The sequence below is a fragment of the Coptis chinensis genome, chromosome 2 (genome assembly GCF_015680905.1).
Source record: "Coptis chinensis isolate HL-2020 chromosome 2, ASM1568090v1, whole genome shotgun sequence".
NCBI classification, from domain to species: domain Eukaryota; kingdom Viridiplantae; phylum Streptophyta; class Magnoliopsida; order Ranunculales; family Ranunculaceae; genus Coptis; species Coptis chinensis.
The window spans coordinates 6,905,647-6,919,439 of NC_141457.1; the positions used below are offsets into that span (position 1 = coordinate 6,905,647).

The 13,793-nt window shown below is 49.5% G+C and overlaps 2 protein-coding genes across 2 annotated transcripts; both read left to right on the forward strand.

Annotated features, from left to right (window-relative positions):
• The first annotated feature begins 6,387 nt into the window (after positions 1-6,387).
• On the forward strand, positions 6,388-6,879 carry LOC147514613 (uncharacterized). The gene has a single exon (XM_086592634.1). It carries the CDS (start codon positions 6,388-6,390, stop codon positions 6,877-6,879), a length of 492 nt encoding a protein of 163 aa, XP_086448760.1.
• A 2,761-nt stretch (positions 6,880-9,640) lies between these two features.
• Positions 9,641-10,102, forward strand: LOC147514614 (uncharacterized). The gene has a single exon (XM_086592635.1). The coding sequence runs from the start codon at positions 9,641-9,643 to the stop codon at positions 10,100-10,102; it is 462 nt and encodes a 153-aa protein (XP_086448761.1).
• The last annotated feature ends 3,691 nt before the right edge of the window (positions 10,103-13,793 follow it).

Below are 13,793 nucleotides of genomic sequence, written 5' to 3' on the forward strand. Positions count from 1 at the left end.
CTCCTCCAACGTCGTTGCCATGACCATTTTCTCTAGAGCGATCTGATCATGCTGCTTCTTCAGTTCGTCATAACTCATTTGGAGAGAGACTTGAACAGAACGAGCGTTCTCTAGTTCCTCTTTCATCTTCTCTCGCGCCCCCTTTTCAACATTAGCAATCACAGCCAGCTCTTTCAACTTTTGATAACCGGACACTACCTACGAAACAGCAGTACGTCCTCAAATCAATAAATCATCCTACGCAACACATAGCAAAAGGCCAAGTTATACAAGTGATAACTGCTCAAAAAGTGCAATTTAACCCTCGATTATGCCTCTTGTTTAGCCATCTTAGTGGACTAATAGTGTTTGTAAGTTATGTTTTAAGATTCTACAGGTGAAAAAGAGAGTTTTGTAGAATACTAGAGAAAAAAGGGTAAAACGGAGCAATTCGGAGCATTAATGATCACATGGGAAGCCCGTGGACAATCATGGAGAAGGCCAAGAAATTTGAGCTATTAAAGATGCGACTTGGACCTATTTTAAAGCCTATTTGGAAGACCAAGGCCAAAGGATTCATTGCTTGGACCAAAGCTCGCAAAAGAGGATAGAAGGATAGAGCAGAAGAGACAAAATAGACTTTTGTGTCTGGGGGGCATGGATCGAGCGTCCAGACGCATTGCTCGTGTCTGAGACGCATGGATCGTGTGTCCAGACGCATGAAATGACACTATAGCCAATTCCTTCTTAGTTTTGGAGACGAAGTTGGACTCTGAAAAAAGTCTATTTGTATTAGGAAACAAATGACGGTTTAGAATGCTTCTAGAACTCATTGTAACCTCTATAAATAGAGGACCTAAGTGCCTCATGTAATTTGCCAATTCACTTATACTCTTGTCTCCAGAACTTGAGGCAGAGAGAGATTAATAATAAAAAATTCTGTTTTAACTAGCTGAGTCTTAATAAATTAGTCTTTCTAGTCTTGTGTTCTTCAACTCTTCTTCTTCTCGTTCTTCTCGTTCTTCCTTCTTTATGGAAGGCTAATCTTCTCCTTCAAGGGAGGAGATGAAGTCGATGCTTAAGGTTTAATGATTCTTCTGGTTCATGGTGTTCTTCAATCAGGTTAGTTCTTTATGTTTTTAGTTATTAGTTCCATTGCCCACACCAGGGGATGGAAGTATATAATAGGGTTTATGTTTTGCAATATTAATATCATGTTAGTGTTCTTTACTTTTCTTCTAGTAGTATAATTCTTTAGAGTTAGGGAAGTATTCTTTGTGTTGCCTTAGAAGGGATAGCTCAGGGAGTGGCTGTCTAGGGGAAGTATTCTTTGTGTTTGCCTTAAGTGGTGATTCATTGAATGGCCACCATATTAGGAAGTACTCCTTGATGTTGCTCTCAGTAATACATTGAATGGCTGCTCGAGCTTACATAAAAGGAAAGAAGATATTAATAGCATAAACATAGGAACAACCTTAAGTAGAGTTAATTGTTAACGATGTTTCATCCAAGAGGGCATCGACACTCGCTCGATTGCCTAATTGTAGTCTACTTGTAAGAACAACCATGAAGCAAAATGTCATAGATCAAAAGTATAGGTGGATTCTAATCTCTTGAATTCTCTCTCTTATAAATTCTCAATAGTTTAGTTAATTTAGTTTAGTTTAGCATTAGAATCTAAAATCTCTACAATCATAGTTTTTAATCCCTCAAACCCCCTTTCAAGTCCCGTCCTTCATATAAACATACACTTAAAAGTGGAACGATACTTTACTCATCCTTTTCTTATTGAGGGATAATTAGGTTTTGATACGCTTCTATTTTGTTCAACGATCATCATCCATCTACATTGTTACAACCTTAATTCCCTTACGAGCACTATTCCCTAGCCCTTAAGCTCTATTCTCCTTCTCAGCCCTCTCACTCTCCTTTCCTCTCCTAGGTTTCCTCCTTTCTTAGGTTAATGGATCTGCCCCTCTCTTTCTCTCCCCCCTATTACTCTTTATACCTTTCTTTTCATCCATCATGGCCCTCCACCTGTCCCTCCATCTCGCGGTCCTCTTAGCTCCATGTGTAGGGTTTTCGTATTGCGACCACACGTTGTCACCCCGATCCGGTGGATCGCGGACTTATGTGCTATGCTGACCCGGCCCATCTCACCATTGATATCCCGGTGCTACATCCTGCCACTACAGATGCCCCCTCTCGAGTCCGCGATAGTATCTCTCGATCGGGAGAGAGTTCTCCACATTAAACCTTCCAACTGTAGCCTTCCGTCTTCCCTTCACCGCTGGATTCACGAGTTTCCATGTGAGTACAACTAGCACCCCCTCGTTTCTTGTGCATCCACGCGTCCTTCACTGGCTGGTTCCTTTTGGTGTCCCCTTGATTTCAGCTCCCCTCAAATTACTTTTTTACCCCCTCCTCTTATAAAAAGCCCGCTTGATTTTTCCTCTCTCACCAAGCTTTTCTTTTGCCTTTCAGTTCCTCCCAACCTCTCCCCCTACCTTTCTTCTTGTTTCCCAGACCGTCTTTTCGACGGTCGTCTTCTCCGGTTTCTTCTGCGGAAATTCTTGCTCCGGCTGCTTTCCTTTTACCTCAGGTTGGTCTCCTCTTCTCTCTAGCTCCGTTTAATTGCTATATTGCGCATTTCTCCTTTGTCCTTGGTATTAGAATCTGTTCATCTCCCCTTCCTTCTCCGCCTTGTTGTGACTGTGTGTCTTCCACTCCGACCACGATGTCGGCTCCGAGATCCACCACTTCTTCCTCTTCCCAGTCCCGTAGCCGTGCTTCCCCACCTCTCCCCGACCAGACCGAGGCCCCTTCAATCTCTGGGCAAGCTTTTGCCCTCCCGCCGCCACCACCACGCAGCCGTAGACCTAACCTTGAGGCTGTTAAAGCGGCTTACGGTATACCCGCTGACGTCATCTTAGAGCATGTGCCTGACCTAACTCATTTCCCGCATCTAGTTCCCTACAAGCCGGGGTGCCTCGTGGCCATGGTAGGACAAATTGTTGCCGGCCTGCGTTTGCCCCTCACCCGTCTTGATGTCGAGGTGTGTAATCACTTTAACATCCCCCCTTGCCAAGGCATTGGCAATTTCTGGAGGGTCATGTATGCCGCGAACCACTACAACCGTTCCGAAGTACCCAAGATAACGGTTCGCGACATGACCGCTCACTTCTTCATCAAAAAGAGCACCAAGGATGTCAGCGTTGGCTATCACTCCTTTTGTGTCTGCCCTAGAAAGCGGCATTTTATTCTTCGTGTCACTTCCTTAGACAAATTGTGGCATCACTACCCTCTTTATATCTCACGCAATTTCCTCTCCACGGATCTTCCATCCGAACTGAATCTTAACCACTTAGCTTTTCTTCCTAGTGGTGAGTCTATCTCTTTATCTACACCCATTGATGTATATCTTTTGGTTTCTCATCTGACTTGACGGCTCTCTTTTTCAGGTTGGCGCCCCGACTAAAAGTCGCGACCTTACGAACACATTTCCTCCACCACTTTCCAGAAGATTCGTGACCTGGGACCTACTCAAGCCGTGATACTTGGGATTGACCCTGCAACCGCTACTCCCCTACTGTCCGACCCTGAATTGAAATCCATAGGAAAATACTGCTCCCCATTTTTCCGTCATCCTCCCACCAAAGAAAGAAAGCCACGTGACACCCCACCTCCTAAGGGAAAGCGCCATACCACGAAACCCCCACTCCGTCCCAAGCCTGTTCGCAAGACCACTTCTCCCTCCGCAGCCCCTACTCCCTACCGATCCCTGACCACTTGGGAAGATCAATACTCATCCTCTCATTCCCCTTCCACCACTTCTCAAGCTTCAGACATGGGTGTTAACAAACGCAAACTCTTCGACAGTGACTCGGATGAGGATGTCGTCCCCATTGCTACCCCCCTCGCCGCTGCTCATTCCTCTCCTCCCCCAACCTCCAAACGTCCACGGCCCTCGGCTCCTGAAGAGGGTCCCCCAGCTAAGAACACATCTCCACCTACCGCGCCTCCCCATGCGGAACAGCGGCCCGGGAAGGAGGTAGCACCCCGGACTGATAAGGGGGCCGCTGGACCCGTTCCTCCGTTTTGCCCCACTTTCAAACTTCGCAACCGCATTCTAACTGTCAACGACTCTGCCTTGGAAAATCCGGCAGTGGCTTCCTCCCTGTTCTTTGGGTCTTATCTCCCCAAAGATATGGCGTACACTGAGGGGGGCTCCCTTGAGTCTCACCAGACTTCGTTCTACACCGGCTGGGAGAAGGTAACCTTTTCTTTTCATTCAAGTATCTTTCTTCCCTTTATCTGAGCATTCTAACTCCTATTCCCTTTTCCAGATGAGTCTGGACATCTCCTTCATGATCCCCGGCCTCTTTGGTGCCAGGGCACGGATCGATGAGCTGGACAAGGAAGTCGCCCATTTAGAAGAGAAGAATGCGGCTGTGGACCTGGACAAGCTCAGGGCCCAGGACGAACTTAAAGCTGCAGAGGCCGCCCACCTCGCTTACATGGACAAGGTTAATGACCGCTTGAGTAATCGACGACAGAGACCTCCAAGAGAAGACGCACGCTCTGGACTCTGGACTCCCTCTCTCAGAAGCATCAGGAGGAGGTATCGGCTCTCCTTAACCAACACGAGGCTGATATGGACGAGCTCCGGAACAGCTTTCGGGCCCAAGCCGGGAAGAAGGTGGCCAAGAAGGTCAAGGAGGAGTTTGACCGGCTCACCAAAGAAGGCCGTCTCCTTCCTGAAGCCCCTCTCGCTGCTCCACTATCCGAGGTCGCTGTGCCAATTCCGGACTCCACTTCTGAAGGGCAAGAGGCCATTTGCGTGGTAGCAGGCGATAGATGAGGCTGCGGATGAAATCATAGCAGAAGCCGCCGAGTCCGTGATCCGTGAAAATACTGCAGCTTAAAAATAGCTTGTTTATGCCCTGGCTAGGCTTCTTTTGATGCTACTTTGTCATACTCTTTATGCTACATTTTGTTGTATATTCACCCCCTCCAGTTGGGATGTTCATATTATGTTTTGCTTGTTTGTTTGGATTGTTTCTGTTGATACTCTTACTCGTATATGGATCCAGCAATAACCGGCCCCTATTAGTGTCTTTACCCCCATTGGTTGGGAATATTTGATTTGCTTGCCCCACGCCTAGACCAAGCCTCCGCCACTCTCTCTACCTCTGGCAGGCACTCTGCCTGCGGTGCGCGAAAGCCTCTTCGCTTCCGTTTGCCCCTATCTCACATAGGTCCGAGGCAACTCCTCTCACCCCGGCACTGTGGGACCTCATCTTCGTGTGGCAACTCTTTTTGCCCCACTAAAGTTTGGACCTCTCGTCCTTGGAGGGCTCACCCCCTCCCTTCCCTTCACTCTGAGGGGCAATGAAAACTCATGCAATAATACTTAACTCAAAAGTGCTACGGTTTTATATATGTATAAATAGCTCATGCCAATTGTAGTGGCAGGATGTAGCACCGGGATATCAATGGTGAGATGGGCCGGGTCAGCATAGCACATAAGTCTGCGATCCACCGGATCAGGGTGACAGCGTGTGGTCGCGGTACGGAAATCCTACACATGGAGCTAAGCGGACCGCGAGATGGAGGGACAGGTGGAGGGCCATGATGGATGAAAAGAAAGGTATAAAGAGTAATAGTAGGGGAGAGAAAGAGAGGGGGCGGATCCATTAACCTAAGAAAGGATGAGACCTAGGAGAGGAAAGGAGAGTGAAAGGGCTGAGAAGGAGAATAGAGCTTAAGGGCTAGGGAATAGTGCTCGTAAGGGAATTAAGGTTGTAACATTTGGCGCCGTCTGTGGGGAAAACGAAGTAGAAATGGCACCAAAGAAGGCGGCGGGTAGGCCCCGAAAGATAAGGGTCCCAGAACAGATGCCGGAAGCGGTGGTAGAAGAAGGGGAAGGACGAGAGGAGGGAAGAGCAGAAGAAGAAGCGCGACTTATGCGGGAAGAGATCGAAAGGCTGAGGGAGGAAAATGAGGAGCTGAGATGAGAGAAGGAGAGGGTGGAGGAGGAGACCGAGGAAGAAACAGGGGAGGAAGCAGAGAATGAAAAGGCGGAGGACGAAGAGGAACAAGGACCGACCCTAGTGGATAATCCGGTGACCGGGTTAACGGCTGAACAAGTACAACAAATGATTAACAGTGACCGAGTGGCGAATCTTCAACAAACAAGGGTCCAAGCGGGGCGTCGATCAAAAAGTGGTGGCGGGCTGAACCCGAACCAGCTTAGAGATGCGATATGGACGGAGGTACCAAAGCGCTTTAAATCAGCCGAGATTCGAGAGATATGATGGAACGGGTGACCCGGCAGATCACATCCATCATTTTAGACAGCAGATGCCTCTTTGGCAAGAGGCGAGGTATGATGGTCTGCGGTGCATGATGTTCCCGGCCAGTCTTAAGGGTGGGGCTTCCGACTGGTACTATCGGTTGCCTTCGAAGAGCATAACCAATTTCCAAGAGTTAGAGCAGGCGTTTGTTGACCACTTTATACATCAGAAGAGGAGGGTTGTGGACATCGCGGCCCTATTTAATGTTAGACAGAGATCTGCGGAATCGGTCAGAGAGTACCTATGTCGCTTCAAGGCAGAGACCCTAAAGGTAGAGAATTTGGATGAGAGGACAGCAGTAATAGCATTCGAAAGGGGGCTGCTACCTGGAACGGCAGTTCATCAGTCCGTGGCGAAGAACGAGATAGCAACATTGCACGAGTTATATCCGCGGGTAGAGAAGTATATAAGATATGAAGACACCATGCAGAAGGAGTCGAAGAAAGGAGCCAAGACAGCATCGGCGGTAGAGAAAGGGGGTGAACGCAGAAAGACCGAGGGAAGTGGCCGAGGCGGGGAGAGGTACCGCGGACAGTCCTCATGACCGGAAAGAGGAAGGGAGATAGCGCGGAGAGAGCAAAGGAGGAAGCCATACATGAGGTGGAACATGTCCCGTTAAGCGAAAACCGTTAAAGTGAGATACTACCGCTGATTAAAAATGTGCAAGGATATGAAGGGCCGTGAACCATTCCGGCCGAAATGCCCAACAAGCCATATTGTGAGTATCACCAAGTGCGCAATCACGAAAACAATGATTGTTATGCCTTGAAATAGTTAGTCCAGAGATTAATAGAGAAGGGGATGTTGAGGGAATTCGTTGGGGAAACTCCAGACCGTGAGCCTGGGCCTGCCGCGGGACGAATATTGGGAACCATAAATGTTATCTTCAGCGGAGAAGCGTTGAGTCACAATGCCCACCGGGATAAGGTCAGGAGGACAGCGAGTATTCAGCAGGTCAATGTGTCCCATAGAGAGGCGAGAGATCTGAAGCAGATTTAATGGCGGGGAGGGAAAATTACGTTCTCAAAGGCAGACCTCCGGCGTGGATCGCCCACCACGAGGATGCGTTTGGTTATTACGATGGCGATGGGCAATTATGTGGTCAAAAGGGTCCCCGATAGATCGTGGCGGGTAGCCGTGGATTTGCTATTCAGAGGAGCTCTTGAGGAGATGGGGATCAACCCAGGGCAACTGAGACCTCCGCGGACAAATTTTTATGGATTCAATGGAAGTGTGATAGAGCCTATGGGGGAACTTCTGCTGCCAGTAACAACGGGGCCCGTGACAGTGTTCTCAAGGTTCATGGTGGTCGACTCCAATTCATAATACAACGCGATCCTGGGGAGGAGATGGAAACATGAGATGAGGGCGGTGCCGTCGACTTACTATCAAGTTATCCGATTCCCTACCCCAACGGGAACATATGAGGTCCGCGGAGATCAGGTGGCATCCAAGAACAATCACCAGAATACAATCAAAAGGATGTCCCGCGGACTAGAAGAGGAGTCGACGAGCTCTAGGAAGAGGCTGGCATAGCAATTACAGTGCAGGGCCGTGGAGGAGGGAGAGGAGGTCGCGGGGGATCCCAAGACTTTAGACGAGGTAGAGCTAGTAAACTTGGGAGAGGGCGAAGAGGAGAAGTTCACATCGATAGGGTCGAGTCTTATAGAAGAATGGAAGGATAGGTTGGTCCAATGCTTGGTTAAGAATAGAGACATCTTTGCGTGGGGGATAGAGGATGTCACTGGGTTAGATCCGGAGTTTGCGTGTCATCGCCTGCACATGAGGGAGGACGCGAAGCCGGTGAGACAGAAGATGAGAGGCATGAGACCCAAATATGCAGAAGGGATCCGAGAAGAGGTTGCGAGGCTAAAAGGTGCGGGGATAATAAGAGAGGTGGAGTTCACAGACTGGTTGTCCAACGTGGTCGCGGTCCTGAAGAAAAATGGAAAGGTCCGGATGTGTGTGGACTTCACGGACGTAAATTTAGAGTGTCCGAAGGACAGTTATCCGATGCCGCGAGTGGATGAGTTGGTAGACGGGACGGCGGGGTTCAACTTCTTCTCATTCATGGATGCGTCTATGGGGTACAATCAGGTGGCAATGTATGGACCTGATCAGGAAAAAACTGCCTTCGTAGTGGAAGGGGGCACATACTGCTATACTAGAATGCCATTTGGATTAAAAATCACGAGGAGCCACCTTCCCTTTGGGAGAGAAGATGTTCGAGGGCAAGATCCGAAAAGGCATTGAGATATACATCGATGATATGGTGGAGAAGAGTATGTCAGAACAGGAGCACTTGGAAGGGTTGGAGGAGACATTTCAGATACTGTGAACACGCAATTTGAAACTCAATCCCGAGAAGTGCACATTTGGAGTCACCACGGGGAAATTTAAGGGTATATTGTGACACAGCGAGGAATAGAGGCCAACCCAGAGCAGATAAGATCGTTGGTGGAGATGCCATCACCAAAGACAGTGAAGGAGGTGCAGTGGTTGGCTGGAAGGGTCGCGGCTCTCAATAGGTTCATCTCGAAATCATCCGACAAATGTAGGCCGCTGTACAGACTATTGAGAAACACCACAGATTTCACATGCACGGCAGAATGTGAACAGGCATTCCAGGGGCTTAAAAGGTATTTAGAGGATACGCCGCTGTTGTCGCTACCCGAAGAGGGAGAAAAATTGTATTTGTACCTGGGGGTCACAGATTATGCAATCAGCTCGGTCCTCGTTCGAGTAGTGGATAAGATAGAAAGGTCAGTATACTTTCAGAGTAAGACGTTGTTGGATGCAGAAATCGATCTGATTGGGTGGAAATGCACGCCCGCCTTGATATTTTCGGTTTTGAAGTTTGAAGCCTATTTTGAAGCCCACGCAGATGATCGTGATCCGCGAACTTGCCTCTTAAGCAGGCTTTGAGAGCGAGAGAAGTCGGGAAGAATGTTGAAATGGGCTGTGATGTTGAGTTCGTATGATATCCAATACCAGGTTAAGACAGCGGAGAAGGCTCAGGCAGTGGCGGAGTTCTTGGCAGAGTTTCCCGCAGAGGATCCTACATGGGGGGACGAAATGGTTTTGGAACCGGAGAGGGAAGAGGAACTGGATAGCTTAAACCCATGGGACGAACAAAACGGTTGGAGAGTGTTTCTTCGTGGGTCAAAGAACGGATCTTTGCAGCGGAATTGGTGTAGTATTAGTCACGCCCGGCACAACAACAACAGGCTAGAGCGACAATGAAATTGGGTTTCGCAAGCATCCAAAGAACGGCAGAGTATGAGGCGGTAATCGCCGGCATGAAAATGGCAGAAGGCCTGGGGGTGAAGGAACTCACTGTATACTCCGACTCCAATTTGGTAGTGTGCCAGGCAAATGGAGGGTTCGCAGCGAGATGCCCCAGGATGGCAAGATATTTGGGAGTCCTGCGAAGCTGGGCGTCGAAGTTCGCACAAATTCCCTTTGTACATTTGAACCGAGGGGAGAATCGCCACGCAGATGCTCTGGCTTATGTAGCCGCGGCCATGCCAGGGTCCGAGGAAAGGACCCTCGAAGTGAGGAAGTTGGACAAGCCAAGTATCGAGGAAGCATTGGGAGTTATGAATACCGCGGAGGGTGACGAAGGATGGGTGATGCCAATCAAGCAGTTTTTTTTGAGGGGTGAGGGATTTGTTTCGGAGAAAGGCGAAGGTTGGAACGGACATCACGAAGATACACGATGGTGGGAGGGGAATTATATCGGAGGAATTTCAATGGAACGTTGTTAAGATGCTTGGGGCCGAAACTGGCTCAAGAGGTGCTCAATGAGTTACACAAAGGGGATTGTGGGAGCCACTCGGCGGGCAGAACAACGGTACACAGGTTGCTAACACAAGGCTATACGGCCTCACAAGAAAAGAGACGCCGTGGAATTCGCCAAAAAATGTGAGAAGTGTCAGAGGTTTTCTCAGTTGATATTGGCCCCAGCAGAGCCGCTGCACAGTGTGTCTAGCCCGTGGCCATTTGCGATGTGGGCCCTTGACATAGTGGGACCGCTGCCCATGGCTCGCGGTAAAAGGAGATTCTTATTGACCGCGACGGACTATTTCACAAAGTGGATCGAAGCCGTACCATTGCAGTAGGTGAAAGAGGTGCAAGTGATCAAGTTCTTGTGGGAAAACATCATATGCCGTTTCGGGGTGCCCTATTCTATCATTGCGGATAATGGAACCCAGTTCACGGGATCAAGGGTTAAGAATTTTCTGCAAGCGTATCACATCAAACAGGGATTCTCGGCCCCCTACAACCCTGAGGGAAACGGACAAGCGGAGTCCTCTAACAAAACCGTACTTAACACTCTCAAGAGGAAACTGGAGGGCAAGAAGGGGACCTGGGTCGACGAACTAAATCGGGTGCTTTGGGCCTATCGGACAACCCCACAAACCTCGACCAAGGAGACCCCTTTTGCATTGGCGTATGGAGTAGAGGCCGTGATACCGACAGAGATGGTGGCGGCAACCACTAGGACCGCGACTTTCAAGGATGGGTCAAACTGGGGCATTTTGGCCAGAGACATGAATCTAGCAGAAGAAAGGAGAGAGACAGCGCACATCAAACTGGAAGAATATTACCGCCGCCTGCAAAGGCAGTACAACAAGAAACTGAGAGTGAGGAAATTTAAGGTGGGAGACAAGGTGCTTCGACGAGTGACCCCCAGCACCAAGAAAGCTAGCGAGGGGAAGTTGGGTCCGACATGGGAAGGGCTGTACGTGGTGGTCGAGGTGGGGGGAACAAGCACCTACAGGTTACGAACTATGGAGGGCACAGCGGTGGATAGGCTGTGGAATGTAAGGTTGCTGACAAAATTTCACGAGTAAATGTAATGAGAGAAACTGAAATTGGCATGAGCTATTTGTACATATATAAAACCGTAGCACTTTTTAGTTAAGTATTATTGCATGAGTTTTCATTGCCCCTCAGAGTGAAGGGAAGGGAGGGGGTGAGCCCTCCAAGGGCGAGAGGTCCAAACTTTAGTGGGGCAAAAAGAGTTGCCACACGAAGATGAGGTCCCACAGTGCCGGGGTGAGAGGAGTTGCCCCGGACCAATGTGAGATAGGGGCAAACGGAAGCGAAGAGGCTTCCGCGCGCCCTTGAACGAGTGAGCGAGTGCAGAGGTAGAGAGTGGCGGAGGCCTGGTCTGGGCGTGGGGCAAGCAAATCAAATATTCCCAACCAATGGGGGTAAATACACTAATAGGGTCGGTTATTGCTGGATCCATATACGAGTAAGAGTATCAACAGAAACAATCCAGACAAACAAGCAAAACATAATATGAACATCCCAACTGGAGGGGGTGAAAATACAACAAAATGTAGCATAAAGAGTATGACAAAGTAGCATCAAAAGAAGCCTAGCCAGGGCATAAACAAGCTATTTTTAAGCCGCAAAATTTTCGCGGATCACGGACTCGGCGGCTTCTTCTATGATTTCATCCGCAGCCTCATCTATCGCCCCGGCTACCAACGTAGCGGCCTCTTGCCCTTCAGAAGTGGAGTCCGGAATTGGCACAGCGACCTCGGATAGTGGAGCAGCGACAGGGGCTTCAGGAAGGAGATGACCTTCTTTGGTGAGCCGGTCAAACTCCTTCTTGACCTTCTTGGCCACCCTCTTCTCGGCTTGGGCCCGAAAGCTATTCCGGAGCTCATCCATATCGGCCTCATGTTGGTTAAGGAGAGCCGATACCTCCTCCTGATGATTCTGAGAGAGGGAGTCCAGAGCGGCGGCAAGCTTCTCTTGGAGGGTCTCGCGCTGATTACTCAAGCGGTCATTAACCTTGTCCATGTAAGCGAGGTGGGCGGCCTCTGCAGCTTTAAGCTCATCCTGGGCCCTGAGCTTGTCCAGGTTCGTGGCCGCATTCTTCTCTTCTAAATGGGCGACTTCCTTGTCCAGCTCTTCGATCCGTGCCCTGGCACCAAAGAGGCCGCGGATCATGAAGGAGATGTCCAGACTCATCTGGAAAAGGGAATAGGAGTTAGAATGCTCAGAGAAAGGGAAGAAAGATACTTGAATGAAAAGAAAAGGTTACCTTCTCCCAGCCGGTGTAGAACGAAGTCCGGTGAGACTCAAAGGAGCCCCCCTTAGCGTACGCCATATCTTTGGGGAGATGAGACCCAAAGAACAGGGAGGAAGCCACTGCCGGATTTTCCAAGGCAGAGTCGTTGACAGTTAGAATGCGGTTGCGAAGTTTGAAAGCGGGGCAAAATGGAGAACGGGTCCAGCGGCCCCCTTATCAGTCCGGGGTGCTACCTCCTTCCCGGGCCGCTGTTCCGCATGGGGAGGCGCAGTAGGTGGAGATGTGTTCTTAGCTGGGGGACCCTCTTCAGGAGTGGAGGGCCGTGGACGTTTGGAGGTTGGGGGAGGAGAGGAATGAGCAGCGGCGAGGGGGGCAGCAATGGGGACGACATCCTCATCCGAGTCACTGTCGAAGAGTTTGCGTTTGTTAACACCCATGTCTGAAGCTTGAGAAGTGGTGGAAGGGGAATGAGAGGATGAGTATTGATCTTCCCAAGTGGTCAGGGATCGGTAGGGAGTAGGGGCTGCGGAGGGAGAAGTGGTCTTGCGAACAGGCTTGGGACGGAGTGGGGGTTTCGTGGTATGGCGCTTTCCCTTAGGAGGTGGGGTGTCACGTGGCTTTCTTTCTTTGGGGGGAGGAGGACGGAAAAATGGGGAGTAGTATTTTCCTATGGATTTCAATTCAGGGTCGGACAGTAGGGGAGTAGCGGTTGCAAGGTCAATCCCAAGTATCACGGCTTGAGCAAGTCCCAGGTCACGAATCTTCTGGAAAGTGGTGGAGGAAATGTGTTTGTAAGGTCGCGACTTTGAGTCGGGGCGCCAACCTGAAAAAGAGAGCTGTCAAGTTAGATGAGAAACCAAAAGATATACATCAATGGGTGTAGATAAAGAGAGAGACTCACCACTAGGAAGAAAAGCCAAGTGGTTAAGATTCAGTTTGGATGGAAGATCCGCGGAGAGGAAATTGCCTGAGATATAAAGAGGGTAGTGATGCCACAATTTGTTTGAGGAAGTGACATGAAGAATAAAATGCCACTTTCTAGGGCGGACACAAAAGGAGTGATAGCCGACGCTGACATCCTTGGTGCTCTTTTTGATGAAGAAGTGAGCGGTCATGTCGCTAACCGTTATCTTGGGTACTTCGGAACGGTTGTAGTGGTTCACGGCATACATGACCCTCCAGAAATTGCCAATGCCTTGGGAAGGGGGGATGTTAAAGTGATTACACACCTCGACATCAAGACGGGTGAGGGGCAAACGCAGGCCGACAACAATTTGTCCTACCGTGGCCACGAGGCACCCCGGCTTGTAGGGAACTAGATGCGGGAAATGAGTTAGGTCAGGCACATGCTCTAAGATGACGTCAGCGGGTATACCGTAAGCCGCTTTAACAGCCTCAAGGTTAGG